This window comes from Dendrobates tinctorius, unplaced genomic scaffold, assembly GCF_039654945.1.
Source record: "Dendrobates tinctorius isolate UK_male_01 unplaced genomic scaffold, ASM3965494v1 ptg000157l, whole genome shotgun sequence".
Lineage (NCBI taxonomy): Eukaryota > Metazoa > Chordata > Amphibia > Anura > Dendrobatidae > Dendrobates > Dendrobates tinctorius.
Window position 1 is genome coordinate 17,392,672 of NW_027361824.1, and position 14,563 is coordinate 17,407,234.

Genomic DNA, 14,563 nt, shown 5'->3' on the forward strand with positions numbered 1-14,563 from the left:
TCTGTAAAAGTCTCATCTATCAAGGGAAGAGGGAAAAAAATGGAACATTTCCCGGTCTTGAAAAGGTTAAGGGGTGATTTAATATAAGAGGTTAGCAAAAGTGAGATGAAAAGGAAGACAGTTGGGTGAAATCTTCAAACCTTTGGGCTGAAGGAAAGCCTACGCCTTGGTCCTCCTAACCTTTCCCGTCATGGACATTTTTCTTTTATGTGCTTTATTTTGTTTTCCTACCTTTTCTTTTCTGTGTCAGCATTTTTTTTTTTGCAGGACAAGTTGGAATAACTCCATAAATTATGCTGTATAATATACTGAAAAATCAGAAAAAAAAATTCTAAGTGTAAAAAAAAAAAAAAAAATAAAACATCAAAAAAATTTTAGGTTTAGTTTTTGTGGCATATGGGTAAAAAAAGAAATTACATGATACCATGATTCAGTAGAATTATGGTGACTTATACATTTTTTTTTTTATATTTCACTGATGTAAAAAAAATTCAGAATGTTAGAATTGTATCATCATTTTCTGACACCTGTAACTTTGTTTTTATATATTCTTCCATTGATGGAGCTGTTTGTCATTTTTTTTTTTTTTTTTTTGCTGTAGTTTTCATTGGTGCCATCTTTATTACATTTTTTAGGGGAGGCGAGGTGATGGGAAAATGGCAATTCTGTTTTCTTTTCTATTCTACAGTGTTTAGCTAGTGGGTTAAATAGTAGCTTTATATTTTTAAAATACCCAATATGCTTTTTATTATTTTATTGTTTTATTATTATATTTTTATTTTTTATTTATTATATATTTATAATATATTTTTATATACTTTTACTATGTAAAATTTTCTTTGTTCTACATATTTTACAAGTCCTCCTGGATAAATTGAACCTCCAATCCCTGGATCCCTTGTAATAAAATAAATACTTTTAAGGCTTCTGTATCAATATACATTTAAAAAAAAGAAAATAAATTAAAAAAAAATTATATATATATATATATATATATATATATACACTAAAATTTGTGACTTCATTTCCTAGGCTGCTCTCGCTGTGTGGATTACTATTCTCCGATTCATGGGTGACCTGCCGGAACCAAAATATCACACCGCCATGAGCGACGGGAGCGAGAAGATCCCGGTTATGACAAAGATCTACGAAACCCTGGGGAAAAAAACATATAAGAGAGAGCTACAGGCTCTGCAGGGGGAGGGGGAGGTAAGACACGGTCGCCCAAAATGTAAGCAGCATAATTAAAGAGTATTCCCATTTCCAAGATCCTATCACAATCTGTAGTAGGTGTCATAATAATATTATTAGCAAATATCTCCAATTAGGAATGTAGTATAGTTCTTCTGATTCTCTCTGTTGCTTACCCCATGTGCAGGGCATTGCAGTAACTTAGATATCCATGGTTACAACCACTCATGTAGTGACAGTTAATTACTTAGTTGTTAGTGGTTGTAGCCATGGATACCTAAGCTACTGCAGTGCCCTGCAGATGGGGTAAGTGACATAGCTTATCAGAAGAACTATGCTACATTTCTAATTAGAGCTGTCTGGTAATATTATTATAGCTACACCTACTTCATATTGGGATAGGATCCTGCAGATGGGAATACCCCTGTAATAATAAGAGATAGTATATGGGATTGTTCCAGAATTAATATATATATTTTTAATTTTGTTTATTTTTTAGATAGGTGTGCCAATTCTTTTTTTAACTCCTTTAAACAGCGCCTCCCCGAGGTCTCTTTTTTATCACTCTGATACTTATAACTTATTTTGCTGCTTTCAGTCTGTGGCAGGATGCAGAGGCAGCGTACGGTATAGCGACTACCAAAACTAGAAGTTATGTGGTTGATAAGACCCTTTTAAAGGAGTATTTTCATTTCAAGAACTGGGTTTGTTTCCATAACTTCCTAAAGCGATGGCAGTAACCCTTTAAATCCAGCACCTTTATAGGGGGCATGCTAACATTACTTCTTCATATCTCTTTTCCTCCCGGTAGAGTGGTCAAATCGATGGCCTGAAGAAGAACAGCGTCCGACACAAGCTGGTTTCACTGACCTTGAAGAAAAAGTCTAAGTTAACAGAGGAGGTACAATACATGTCTGTAATGGGTCCATGGGCTCTCCGCAGCGCCGTCCAAGGAGGACATGGACATAATATACTGTTTAGGCTCGCCTCAATGAGCCCCTAACAAGCAGAGGTGTCCGATGTATGGTATAAGAAGCTACTGCTCCCGGTATATTGGCTTTTAAAGATGGCAGTGATCTGGGGAATGTTCACTGTAGGGTTAGTGTTAGGGCCAGGGGCCAACATTATATGGGATCTCTTGTAGGGTAAGCGGCGCCCCATACTCTTTCATCACTCCTTTTCATTGACATGGGACAGGTAACGAAAAGACTTCACGACGGGGAATCCACGCTGCAGGGTAACAGCATGCTGGAAGATCGTCCCACCTCGAACCTGGAGAAACTCCACTTCATCATCGGGAACGGCATCCTGAGGCCGGCACTACGGTCAGACCCTCCTGCCCTCTCCCTCCCCCCATCAGCAACATTACTTTCTTCTACTCCAATCACATCTAAAGCTGCGGCAAAATAAAATAAAAAAATATCTGACGATTGGATCCCAACTGCCTGCCCCGTGGTCTCAGATTTTAGTGCTTTGGATGTGACTAGAGGACAAGGCATGATTAAACTTTTTTTTTTTTTCACGATCCCCCATCCGCAGAGGTGACGGGTTCACAACGCCCCCCCCCATAAAGGGGTCATTAATTTACAATATCCCTAACAGTTAATAATGGATTAGCGTTGGCGCCTTCAGCAGCTGTTGTGCGCACCTACCACCTGTGTGATTATAGTATCACTGTCAGCGCAGCGACATTAATAAATGATGGACACGGAAGCCTTTACACGCAGCTTACTGACGCTTTATTTTTTACTTTGTTTCCATGGACGGTAATAAAAAGGAATCTAACAAGGTTTAAAGTGCTGATTCATTCTCACTCATCACACACACAAAATATTAACCGCAAGTCACTCTCTTTATATCTCACCCCTTGATTGTGTCTTAAAGGATAGGGACACCTCTGAGACAGGTTTATTATTATTATTATTATTATTATTATTATTATTAATAAAATGGGTCTAAAAATAATTTTTGCACTTGGGTTTCATTAAAAAAAAAAATGTTGCCCCTATAGACTTTGCATTGCTCTGCCCATTGCTGGCTGCAGAATGAGTTAACTGAGAATCAATCAGTGAGCTCGTTACGATGAGGAGTACGTCAATCTTTTACTCAACAGATTTATGATCGGATGAAAGTTCAACCCAACTTTGATGTGGTCCATGGTTATAAAACAAGCTGAGAGGAGCTCAGTAATATAGAAAAAAAGTTACCAACTCTCCTGTCAGAACAAGCTCGCTGATGGACTCTTGGTTAACTCATTTGGCAGCGCACAATGTCCAGGGCAAAGCTGTTTGTTTAGCTGGTAAAAGCCAAATGGGGCTATTATTTTTACTGAAACCCAATTGCAAAAAAATATATATATTTTTTTATATTTTTTGCCCAAAATGCAAAGTGTCCATATTTCTGTAGCTGAACATACACATGTAATAGCTGTCGGCTGGCAGCGTGTGTTTAGAAAGTGGTCGGCAATCGAAAACATTTAAAAAAAAGTTCCCTGTTCTGCCTATTGTAGGGGGTCCCAGCAGTCGGACCCCCACTGATCAACAAGTGATCACTTATTCTGTGGAAACAGAGAGAATGTGTCCGCAGCGTATGTGCAGTTGCCATTCTTGGTTTCTGCAGCTCAGCTCCTTTTGAAGTGAATCTGATCTGAGTTGCAGTACCTGAGAATGACCACTACACAGTGTACAGTGCTGTGCTGTTCTGGCTTCATACACTGTGTGCATCCCGCCCCCGAGGGAGCTACAAAGAGCTGATTGCTAGGGTGCTGGGATTTAGACCTCCACCAAACTGATATAAATGACCTAGACTCATTATTAAAGTTCTGCTTTAACTCGTTATGATGGTTCTGATCCTTATATTAGATGACCTTTAATCTTTCTTTTTTTTTCTGACCCTGCAGGGATGAAATCTATTGCCAAATCTCCAAGCAGCTTACCCAGAATCCCTCCAAAAGCAGCCATGCCCGTGGCTGGATCCTCATGTCTCTGTGTGTGGGATGCTTCGCTCCCTCTGAGAAGTTTGTCAAGGTCAGGATGCAAGAAATTCCATTTTGTTCGCCATCAACTTCTGCGTAATGCCAGAGTGGGGGGTCTTTGATTTAGATGGTTCTTACTTCTTGGAAGGGTCCCTTGATGATAAGCTGCCTGTCTTGCTAGGAGGCCCAACGATCAGCCGCAATCCATGGGGAAATGTTACAGTAAATGTTTCTCTACAGCACTCCCACAGGAGAAATGAAGTATTACACAAATTAGGTCCTCCAGACAGAGAAACTCTCTTTATAAAAGATCTCTTCTCTGGCCAACATTAATCAAAACTCCGCCTCTCCATAATTCTAATACGTCACACCTTAAATTTAATTTATGGGGCAAATTAGTTGTGAACTGCAACCCCGTTTTTCGTCATTTTTTCACATTAGGTTTAAGGAATAAAAAATGGTGTCAAATCTTATGGCGTAAAAGGAAAAAAAATGTAAATTGCACAAAATTTTGAGTAAAATTGCTAAGATCAGTTTGTTTAGTAATTCCATGTTATTTTTTTTCAGTACCTCAGAAACTTTATTAATGGAGGACCCCCAGGATACGCTCCGTATTGTGAAGAGCGACTGAGAAGGACGTTTGCAAACGGCACCAGGACGCAGCCCCCCAGTTGGCTGGAGCTTCAGGTGGGTTTTCACAGAAATAACTGCGTGTTGGACACAGACACCAAATATCCTTGTCTTTTTAAAAAAAAAAAAAATTCTTAAATTTTTTCATTTTTTGTATTGGGAAAAGTGAGGCGATTCACACTTTTATCTATTTTTAATTTTTTAATATTTTTTAAAACTTTTATTTATTTTTTAATTTTTGCTTTATTTTTTTTTTTTATTCTCACTTTAGTCGTTTGGTAGCCTTCACTATGCAATATGTAGTAAAATTAATTAGATAAAATCCTGCGATGGGAGTACAAAGATGGCGGCAATGGCAGACTTCAGTAGACCCCCCCCAAACTGCGATAGCAACCCATCAGTACCCCATGATTACATGTAGACTGATTGCAATTATTGAAATACCACGGTCAAAAATGGTTGAGTGGTTAAACAGTAGCAATTGGAGTGCGCTCTGATCGCTGCTGATAGCGGAAGGTGCTGGCTGTATAACCCAGCTGGTACCCACCAGGTATGGAGGAGACTTGGGTTGTGAGCTCACTCCATACCCCCATTTATACATATGTCACCGGTCTTTAAAGGATTAAAAAAATTCACCCCGTCAGGTGCCATTTATGCAAAAGGATTTGATTTTTCATCCGTGAAGAACAAGTAGATCAGCCTGGACTTTCAGGTGCTATCCATTGTTTTTTCCTCACCTCCATAGCTGTGAATGGTCAATCGGCAAAAATGGGCTGTAATACGTCCTGTGATGAATTTTTCTCAAAAAAAAACCAAACAATGTGTGAATAGGCCCCGATGACATGATTGATACGTTACAGGGACTTCCTGCCTTATCTGTGATGCTTCCTGTTCTTCTCACCAGGCCACCAAATCCAAAAAGCCGATCATGCTCCCTGTGACGTTTATGGATGGAACGACTAAGACCCTCCTCACGGACTCGGCCACCACAGCTAAGGAACTCTGCAACTCGCTGGCCGACAAAGTCAACCTGAAGGATCGATTCGGGTTCTCCTTGTACATAGCCCTGTTTGATAAGGTACTTGGGATCAACGCTGCGGCCACCGTGATACTAAATACCACCATACAGTGTCGGGTCACCGCAGAGCGGGGATAGGGGCTAACTTTGCCTTATTCTATGTTTTCACTTTTGAATATTTTACAATCTTTTTCCTAAATCCTACATTCTGTCCTGGAAGGGGGCCTCACGTGTGTTTTCTTCCGTGTCCTCCAGGTGTCCTCGCTGGGCAGCGGGAACGACCACGTGATGGACGCCGTATCGCAATGCGAGCAATACGCCAAGGAGCAGGGGGCGCAGGAGAGGAACGCCCCCTGGAGGCTGTTTTTCAGGAAGGAAATTTTCACCCCTTGGCACAATCCTACAGAAGACAATGTGGCAACCAATCTTATTTATCAGCAGATTGTGAGGGGGGTGAAATTTGGTGAATACCGATGTGACAAGGTGAGCGAGCCCCCCCGAGTACACATCTTACATTAATTTAGTGAATTGTTAAGTGATAACACTGCCTGTCCTGTATTACGGAGTTTGTAGAGATCCTGAAATTTTGCTAAAAATGGCAAGATATTAATGATTTCAGCGATTTTACCCCCATCTGGGTCCTGCACCAGGAAGACGGGGGTAGTAGTGTCCAGGTAGAGAAGGGATAGACCAAGCATCCTGGTTAATATTGTCATCCTTGGATCATGCTGTGATACCCACATTGGATCTGACATTATCCACATAAGATCATGTGATTCCTCCTGCCCCCGCTGTTAGGAGGAAGATCTGGCGGAGCTGGCGTCTGAGCAGTACTATGTGGACTACGGGTCAGAGCTGATAATGGAAAGACTTTTAAATCTAATACCATCTTACATCCCAGACCGCGAGATCACGCCATCCAAAAACGTGGAGAAGTGGGCCCAGTACATAATCGCAGCACACAAAAAGGTGAGCCGGCCCCAGCTGAGATATGTAAATGTATGCAAATGTAAATCTCCAAACTCCCACCCCCTAGGAATCCGCAATCAAAAGTGATTCTTCGCATCTTATAAAGTGATGACAGTAAATGACTTTCTCCCCTTGTAGGGTATTTATGCCCAGAGGAGATCTGACGCACAGAAGGTTAAGGAGAATGTGGTGGATTTTGCTCGGTTTAAGTGGCCTTTACTGTTTTCTAGATTCTATGAGGCCTTTAAGTTTTCCGGTAAGTAACCAGATATGCTTCATGTTACCCCGAACATACACTATTTAACACTGTATAGTTTTTTTATCTAAAATGGTGCAATTTTATAGGCCACTTTTATGACATTAAAAAAGCGTTAATTTTGACGTGCATCATTTTTGCTCGCAAATTTTACCTATCTTGCTTACTGTTCAAAGTTTAGCAGAAGGGGGCACCATAATTTGTGCCAGAACTTTGGTATAAAGCCCAAGATTAATTCCTTTATAGATTTTTAATTCTGACGCAAGTACAGTCAAAGTTGCACCAAATGTATTAAGGGGTGTACGTCTCTTAGGAAATCTGGCACATCACATTCCTCCATACTTAACGCCAGTCGAAGTAAATCTCCACCATAATTTTAAATGTTAATGTTCCTGCAGCCACCACTAGGGGGAGCTTCCAGCTCCCCCTAGTGGTGGCTTCAGGAACTTTAATATTTTATTTCAGTGTTTTGTGCAATCAATCTTCACTTTGTGTTTCTGTTCTTCACCATTTTCACGATCTTCGCTTTTAATCTCTGTTATCAATAGATTGAAAAAGCTTTACTTTTTATCCTGAGGCTGAAAACCCTCAGATGTAGCCTAATACTACTCACAGCTGAGGCTTTGTTACAATTTTATCCAGTCTAAACATTCTAGGAATGTACAGTAACTACTTGAATTACATATACATGGAGGTGATGATTTGGTGACCCTGCTACATATTATGTATTATCTTCCTGTTTTTAGGACCCAGCCTTCCTAAGAATGACGTGATCGTGGCCGTTAACTGGACTGGGGTCTACTTTGTAGATGAGCAGGAGCAGGTTCTCCTTGAGTTGTCCTTCCCTGAGATCACAGCCGTGTCCAGCAGCAGGTACATGCAAAAATATTGTTATTAAAATATTATTATCCCCATCAAAATCAATGGATACTGAAAAAATATATGGTGCCTCTGGATTTAAGGAGTTTGTTCACTACTACAGGACACACAGGCCAGTAAACAGCTCTCATTGGTTTTCTCTGAGTGGGCAGAGGAGTCAGTACTCACAGACTTTCTCTGAGTGGGCAGGAGGCGCTGGAATCACAGACTTTCTCTATGGGTCGTCAGAGGAAGCAGGACTCAAAGGCTTTTTCTTGAGTGGGCGGGGGAAGAAGGACTCACAGAATTTCTCTATGAGAGGGCTGTGGAAGCAGCACTCACCAGCTTTCTACGTGAGTGGCAGGGGTAGCAGGACTCATCCATTTTCTCTATGAGTGGGCAGTGCTAGAAAGACTCAAATTCTTTCTCTATGGGTGGGCAGAGGAAGAAGGACTCACAGCCTTTCTCTGAGTGGGTGGGAGAACCAGTACTCACAAGCTTTCTCTGAGTGGGCAGGGGATGCAGGACTCACATGCTTTCTCTGAGTGGGCGGGGGATGCAGGACTCACAGGCTTTCTCTGAGTGGGCGGGGGATGCAGGACTCACAGGCTTTCTCTGAGTTGGCAGGGGAAGCAGGACTCACCAGCTTTCTCTGAGTGGGCGGGGGAAGCCGGACTCACAAGCTTTCTCTATGAGTGGGCAGGGGAAGCAGGACTCACAGGCTTTCTATGAGTGGGCAGTGGAAGCAGCACTCACAGGCTTTCTATGAGTGGGCAGGGGAAGCAGGACTCACAGGCTTTCTATGAGTGGGCAGGGGAAGCAGGACTCACAGGCTTTCTATGAGTGGGCAGGGGAAGCAGGACTCACAGGCTTTCTATGAGTGGGCAGGGGAAGCAGGAATCACAGGCTTTCTTTGAGTGGGCGGGGGAAGCAGGACTTACCGACTTTTTCTTTTTCTATGATTAAGCGGGGGAGGCAGGACTCACATGCTTTTTATGAGTGGGCAGGGGAAGCAGGACTCACAGGCTTTCTTTGAGTGGGCAGAGGAAGCAGGACTCACTGACTTTCTCTATGAGTAAGCGGGGGAAGCAGGACTCACAAGCTTTCTATGAGTGGGCAGGGGAAGTAGGACTCACAGGCTTTCTTTGAGTGGGTGGGGGAAGCAGGTCTCATCGAGTTTCTCTATGACTAAGCAGGGGAAGCAGGACTCACAAGCTTTCTCTATGAGTGGATGGAGGAAGCAGAACTTACAGGCTTTCTATGAGTGGGCAGGGGAAGCAGGACTCACAAGCTTTCTCTATGAGTGGACGGAGGAAGCAGAACTCACAGGCTTTCTATGAGTGGGCAGGGGAAGCAGGACTCACAGGCTTTCTATGAGTGGGCAGGGGAAGCAGGACTCACCAGCTTTCTATGAGTGGACAGGGGAAGCAGGACTCACAGGCTTTCTATGTGTGGGCGGGGGAAGCAGGACTCACAGGATTTCTATGTGTAGGCGGGGGAAGCAGGACTTACCGGCTTTCTCTATGATTGCGTGGGGGAAGCAGGACTCACCAGCTTTATCTATGAGTGGGCAGGGGAAACACCACTCATCATTTTTCTCTATGGGTGAGTGAAGAATGCAAGACTCGCAGGCTTTATCTTTGAGTGTATGTGAAAGGCAGTCTTTTTTTCTATGGATCCTGTCAGCAGATAAACTGTTTTGTACCTGAAGGGTCTAAATCAAATAATAGAAAACGATACATCCCTGTACTCAGCCACTCTACCGCTATACACTATGACACCTTCAGATAGAGACCTTACTCCACTATATTAAAGGAATGTGTCATGTCCTTAAACACTATTAACCTGCAGATATAGGATCAATCTGCAGGCTCATGGCGTTCTAATGATGCCCAACCTCCTTACTGAAAGTGCAGCTGCAGGGAGAAGATGGACTAATATCCTCCCAGGCTTTTAGTCATGGGGGCGATACAGGGAGTGGTTGCAGTCATTGCTCACAGCATTGTGAGTGTCAGCTATAAACACACCTCAATACTTTGATTGACAGCTCGCTCTGGACAATTGTGCTGCAAAGCGAAATGACACTCAGAGTGAGGGATGTGCTTAGTCTTTTCTCACAATTCTATTAGTGATGACTGTAACCACTCCCTACACCAGCCCCTTGACTGAAAGTCGGCGGCTTCCAGGAGGAAGAAAGTTCATTTTCTCCCACTAGCCATACTTTCAGTATGGCTGCCATACAGCATTGTAACGTTACTAGCCTGCAAATTAAACACATACGTTTTTAATGACAAGATGAAGCTGCATCTGAATATGTTCTCCGATTACCCCCTTTCATTGCACTGTCCTGTAGGGGAGGTAAACTGCAGGGGCAGAGCTTCACCTTGGCCACTATTAAAAGTGATGAGTACACCTTCACCTCCAACAATGCTGAAGATATCCGAGATCTAGTGGTGACCTTCCTCGAAGGGCTGAGAAAACGATCCAAGTATGTGGTGGCTCTTCAGGACAATCCAAACCCTGGTAAGACGGGTTCATACGTTCTGCTAATTCATATAGAGTCTATGGTACTACACAGCCCTGGACTATCTTCGTCAGAGTCTAACTTACATGTAGCTGCTGGGCGCCAGTGCAACCTGATGCACCTTTCAACGCCTCTTGGCAGCAGTCTGATGCTAGGAGAGAATGGCGCTGGTTATATGGGGTTTATATTGATTGCAAAATGCATTTTCAGCAATCAACTTAAGGGGATAGACAGTTAGGAAATTCAATTGCTTTGGGACATCAGGATTAATAAGAAGACCAAGGCGAAGGTGCCCATTATAATTTTCAAGTTCCCCAGTAAGGGTCTGTTTAATGAACACATTTTATCTGAGACACAAATACACAAATAATATTCTGTACTCATTCACTAAATTCTTTTGCCTATCTGGTCTGATATTATATTTCTGGTTTATTTTTGGCATTTATAGCTGGAGAAGATTCCGGATTCCTTAGTTTTCAGAAGGGCGACCTGATCATCCTGGACCAGGACACCGGGGAGTCCATCATGAATGCTGGCTGGGCCCATGGCTATAATGAGAGGACAAAGCACAAAGGAGACTTTCCAACAGAGATTGTGTATGTCATGCCAAGCGTCACTAAACCCCCCTCGGAGATTGTGGTAAGTTCTTACCATAGTCTTCAATTTATCTGGGGTTCTTTGGTCGATGCTCATTTTTTCCAGGGTAGTTTAATAAAATTATGCTATTTATTTTCTGCACAGACATATTAAAACAAAAATAAAAAAAATTTATAGTCATTTTTAATTACTGTTGGCCATTTGGAATATGTTACGTGCCCATTGCGGTCCTCTTAAGAGTCCATTAATTCCCTATGAAAAAAATCTTATAGAAAATGCGCCTTCAGAAAATGACATATTTTAAGCATATTTTTTTCATTTAAGGTGTTTTGTGTATATTTTTTGTTACTATTCACATAAAAATCATGAAATATTGTACTTTTTCCACTAGAGGGAGGCACAGTAGGTTGACACTTTCTGTTTTTATGCAACACACTTGTCAGCTTTGCCCTACAGGCTGGGACAATATAAACAGAGAGATTTCATATGACATACGGCACCCCCAAAGACTATCTTCCCTAAAACGAGTGTAGTCGCTGCCACAGGCTGATTGGATAAGGTGCCTGTAGGTGGTATATATCACATGTATATAATATATTGGGAATGTGAATAGTCACTGGTCTTAAAACCATTTTCCGTTGTCCAGACACTGGTGACAATGACCCCAGACCAGAAGCAGGATGTGGTGCGGACGGTGCAGATGACCACCCTGGAGCAGGAGGAGAAGGTGAAGCCGTACACTCTGGAGGAATTCTCCTATGATTACTTCAGGTTAGGAAGTCGCACTGCGCCAACCATACCTCCGTAACATTGCAGGCTTTGTATCCGGCCCCAATAACAATTCCAGACACCATGCCCTCATTACATTCAGCCAAAAAAAATCCTCAAAATAGTGCGCCCTGTACTCCCCATAGAGTTGTACGTCCCACTGACTGCCTCCTATAACCCTGCCAGTGATAATACACCCACTGCAGTGGCAGTACCAGAAAAAAAAGGGTAAAAAATATTAATGGGGTCCATTGGGCTTCCAGCATTTCTCGGGTTGTGTGCTTGTATCTCTCCCCTGAGTGTGCATAATAAAACTGCCTTCCTGCAGCCACCACTAGGGGGAGCTCAGTACATAGGAAAATATACAGTTATCATTGTAAAAACCGCATTGCCCTGATCTCCTCCTAGTGGTGACTGTAGGAAAACACTAAAGAAGCAGGAAGAGTTTAGAGCAGGAAGCCCTCTGGCAGAGGTTTAGGCTGCCCCTATGGATGGTGCATACCCCAGTCTAGGACATCAGGTACCAGAAATGCAGAACTATCTCACAGAAATAATTTCAGATCATTGCGGTCATTAAACATTTCTCTGATTTTGTCCTCAGGCCACCACCAAAGCACACCCTAAGCCGCGTGATGATCACCAAGAACCGAGGGAAGGACAAACTCTGGTGTTACACCCGGGAGCCCATCAAACAGGCGCTCCTGAGGAAGGTGCTAATGAGCGACGAGCTCTCACAGGAAGCCTGCATGTGCTTCATCGATATCCTTTCCTAACTCAAAAGACTTAAAAAAAAATTCTTAAAGGGTGGTCTCACCTTCCAGCCCGTCCCTCATCCCACCTGGAAACTCCCACTTGAGGGAGGAATAAGTGTAAGCCCCATTCCTTTTCAGCTTAGGTCACCGCCAAAATTGCTCAGACCATTTCCGAAAATTCGGGATGATCCTGGCAAATTCCGAGACAGTTAGCGAGTTTGGTTCTCACCTAAACTTAGTGCCCCTCAGAATTAAAGAAGGTGTCTAAAATTGGACATGTCCTTTAAAGGGGGAGCTAAAGCGCACATGCTGTATAACATAAAGACAGACCACCTGGCTGCCGTCGGGCCCTCTTTTGTGTCAGCCATGGGAAACATTACCCCATATACTCAAACTGTGCATAAGGACATGGGTTCTCCTAACTTTGTGCCGCTACTGAGCCCAATATTCCTTGACTTGACCCCCGCACCCATGCTGAAGTATATGGGCGACTACCCATCCAAGCGCATGCGCTCAGTCAACGAGCTGACAGATCAGATCTTCGAAGGTGCCTTAAAAGCCGAACCCCTGAAGGACGAGATCTACTGTCAGATCCTCAAGCAGCTGACGGAGAACCACATCAAGTGAGTCTCTACAGCCGGGACGTCACCAGGGACTGAGGATTTGGATAGTTTTAACCTTAAATCCAAATTGTTGGAAGGGGGCTAAAACAAGTTAGCTGATCGCAGCATTTTCCACTCCTTTAATCACTAGCGATCAGTGGAGGAACCTGGGAGCAAGTGCTCGATTACCCTGCACTGCCCCCACAGGAGAAATTAAGTATTACAGGGTAGTCATTGAAATCATTATAATGGACATGTGTGCCGGGTCCTCCTGAGCTATAACTGGGGGCTTACTGCTCTGAAGTTCCCGATTTGCACGGATCGATGACCTGGTGCCACTTCATTCATCGTCTACGGAACTGATGGAGATAGGCAGAGGCAGTTAGGACAACCCCTGTAAATGACGGCATTCTTTCTGCTGCCACTAGGGGGATTCTTTTTAATGCTGAGCTTGTCGTTTTAGGTACAGCGAGGAGAAGGGCTGGGAGCTGCTATGGTTGGCCACGGGCCTCTTTCCACCCAGCAATATCCTACTGCCTCATGTACAGAGGTTTATACAGTCCCGGAAACAGCATGTGTTGGCAGCAGACTGCATGCACCGACTGCAGAGAGCACTTCGGTAAGAGCTACCCATGGAAACTACTGTGCAGATACGAAACTGGACTAAGGTGGCCGAATGTTCCCTTCTATTGGCAGCACTGGAAAGTTTCCTTAATGGGGTTTTCGGCCTCTTTCTTTAACTTTACATATGGCTCCAGTGTTGTAAAGAAATAAGAAGCAGCATTGATTTACCTTCTGATTTCTGTCCACTTCTCCCGCCACGTTCGCTGCGTTTCTTCTCTTTCGTCCTGGTTTGCATGTGACTGCTGCAGCCAGTCAGTAAGCACAAAGACTGACTGCAGCTCTCAAGTGCCGACCAAAGCGGAAGAAAAGAAGAGACCGGTGGGAAACACGGGCAGCAGGGGACAATGGGAAGGTGAGTGCACTTTTTCTTTCCCCCACACGATAAAGTTAAAGAATGAGGCGGAATATCCCTTTAAAAGACATTTTCTTATTTGTATTTTGTGGATTATAAAACATATACAGTATATATATATATATATATATATATATATATATATATATATATAGTCTGTTTATATCCGACTCCTGATATTTCTGCCTTTTCCAGGAATGGCTCCAGAAAGTATCCACCGCATTTAGTGGAAGTGGAGGCCATTCAGCATAAAACGACGCAAATATTTCACAAAGTGTACTTCCCTGATGACACAGATGAGGTAAGGAGCATCTAGTAGGATCTGCAGATACCGGCTGCCGTACGCCACGTTCACACGATCAGTGTTTGGTCAGGATTTTACATCAGGATTTGTAATCCAAAACCAGGAGCGGGTGAGAAATACAGAAAGAGTGACGTGTTTCTATTA

The 14,563-nt window shown here is 43.1% G+C and overlaps 1 protein-coding gene across 3 annotated transcripts in view; it reads left to right on the forward strand.

The window, feature by feature from the left end:
* The window catches only part of MYO7A (myosin VIIA), a 139,774-nt gene that overhangs the window by 100,671 nt on the left and 24,540 nt on the right, over window positions 1-14,563 (forward strand). For all 3 annotated transcript variants that reach the window (XM_073548622.1, XM_073548624.1, XM_073548623.1), the window contains 17 exons: window positions 1,033-1,209; window positions 2,003-2,092; window positions 2,389-2,516; window positions 4,091-4,217; window positions 4,733-4,852; window positions 5,700-5,873; window positions 6,069-6,296; window positions 6,612-6,782; window positions 6,921-7,038; window positions 7,785-7,911; window positions 10,250-10,419; window positions 10,869-11,059; window positions 11,664-11,788; window positions 12,387-12,544; window positions 13,007-13,160; window positions 13,603-13,758; window positions 14,311-14,416. In XM_073548622.1, coding sequence (XP_073404723.1) covers window positions 1,033-1,209; window positions 2,003-2,092; window positions 2,389-2,516; window positions 4,091-4,217; window positions 4,733-4,852; window positions 5,700-5,873; window positions 6,069-6,296; window positions 6,612-6,782; window positions 6,921-7,038; window positions 7,785-7,911; window positions 10,250-10,419; window positions 10,869-11,059; window positions 11,664-11,788; window positions 12,387-12,544; window positions 13,007-13,160; window positions 13,603-13,758; window positions 14,311-14,416 — 2,520 coding nt within the window. The remainder of the gene's footprint in view (window positions 1-1,032; window positions 1,210-2,002; window positions 2,093-2,388; window positions 2,517-4,090; window positions 4,218-4,732; window positions 4,853-5,699; window positions 5,874-6,068; window positions 6,297-6,611; window positions 6,783-6,920; window positions 7,039-7,784; window positions 7,912-10,249; window positions 10,420-10,868; window positions 11,060-11,663; window positions 11,789-12,386; window positions 12,545-13,006; window positions 13,161-13,602; window positions 13,759-14,310; window positions 14,417-14,563) is intronic.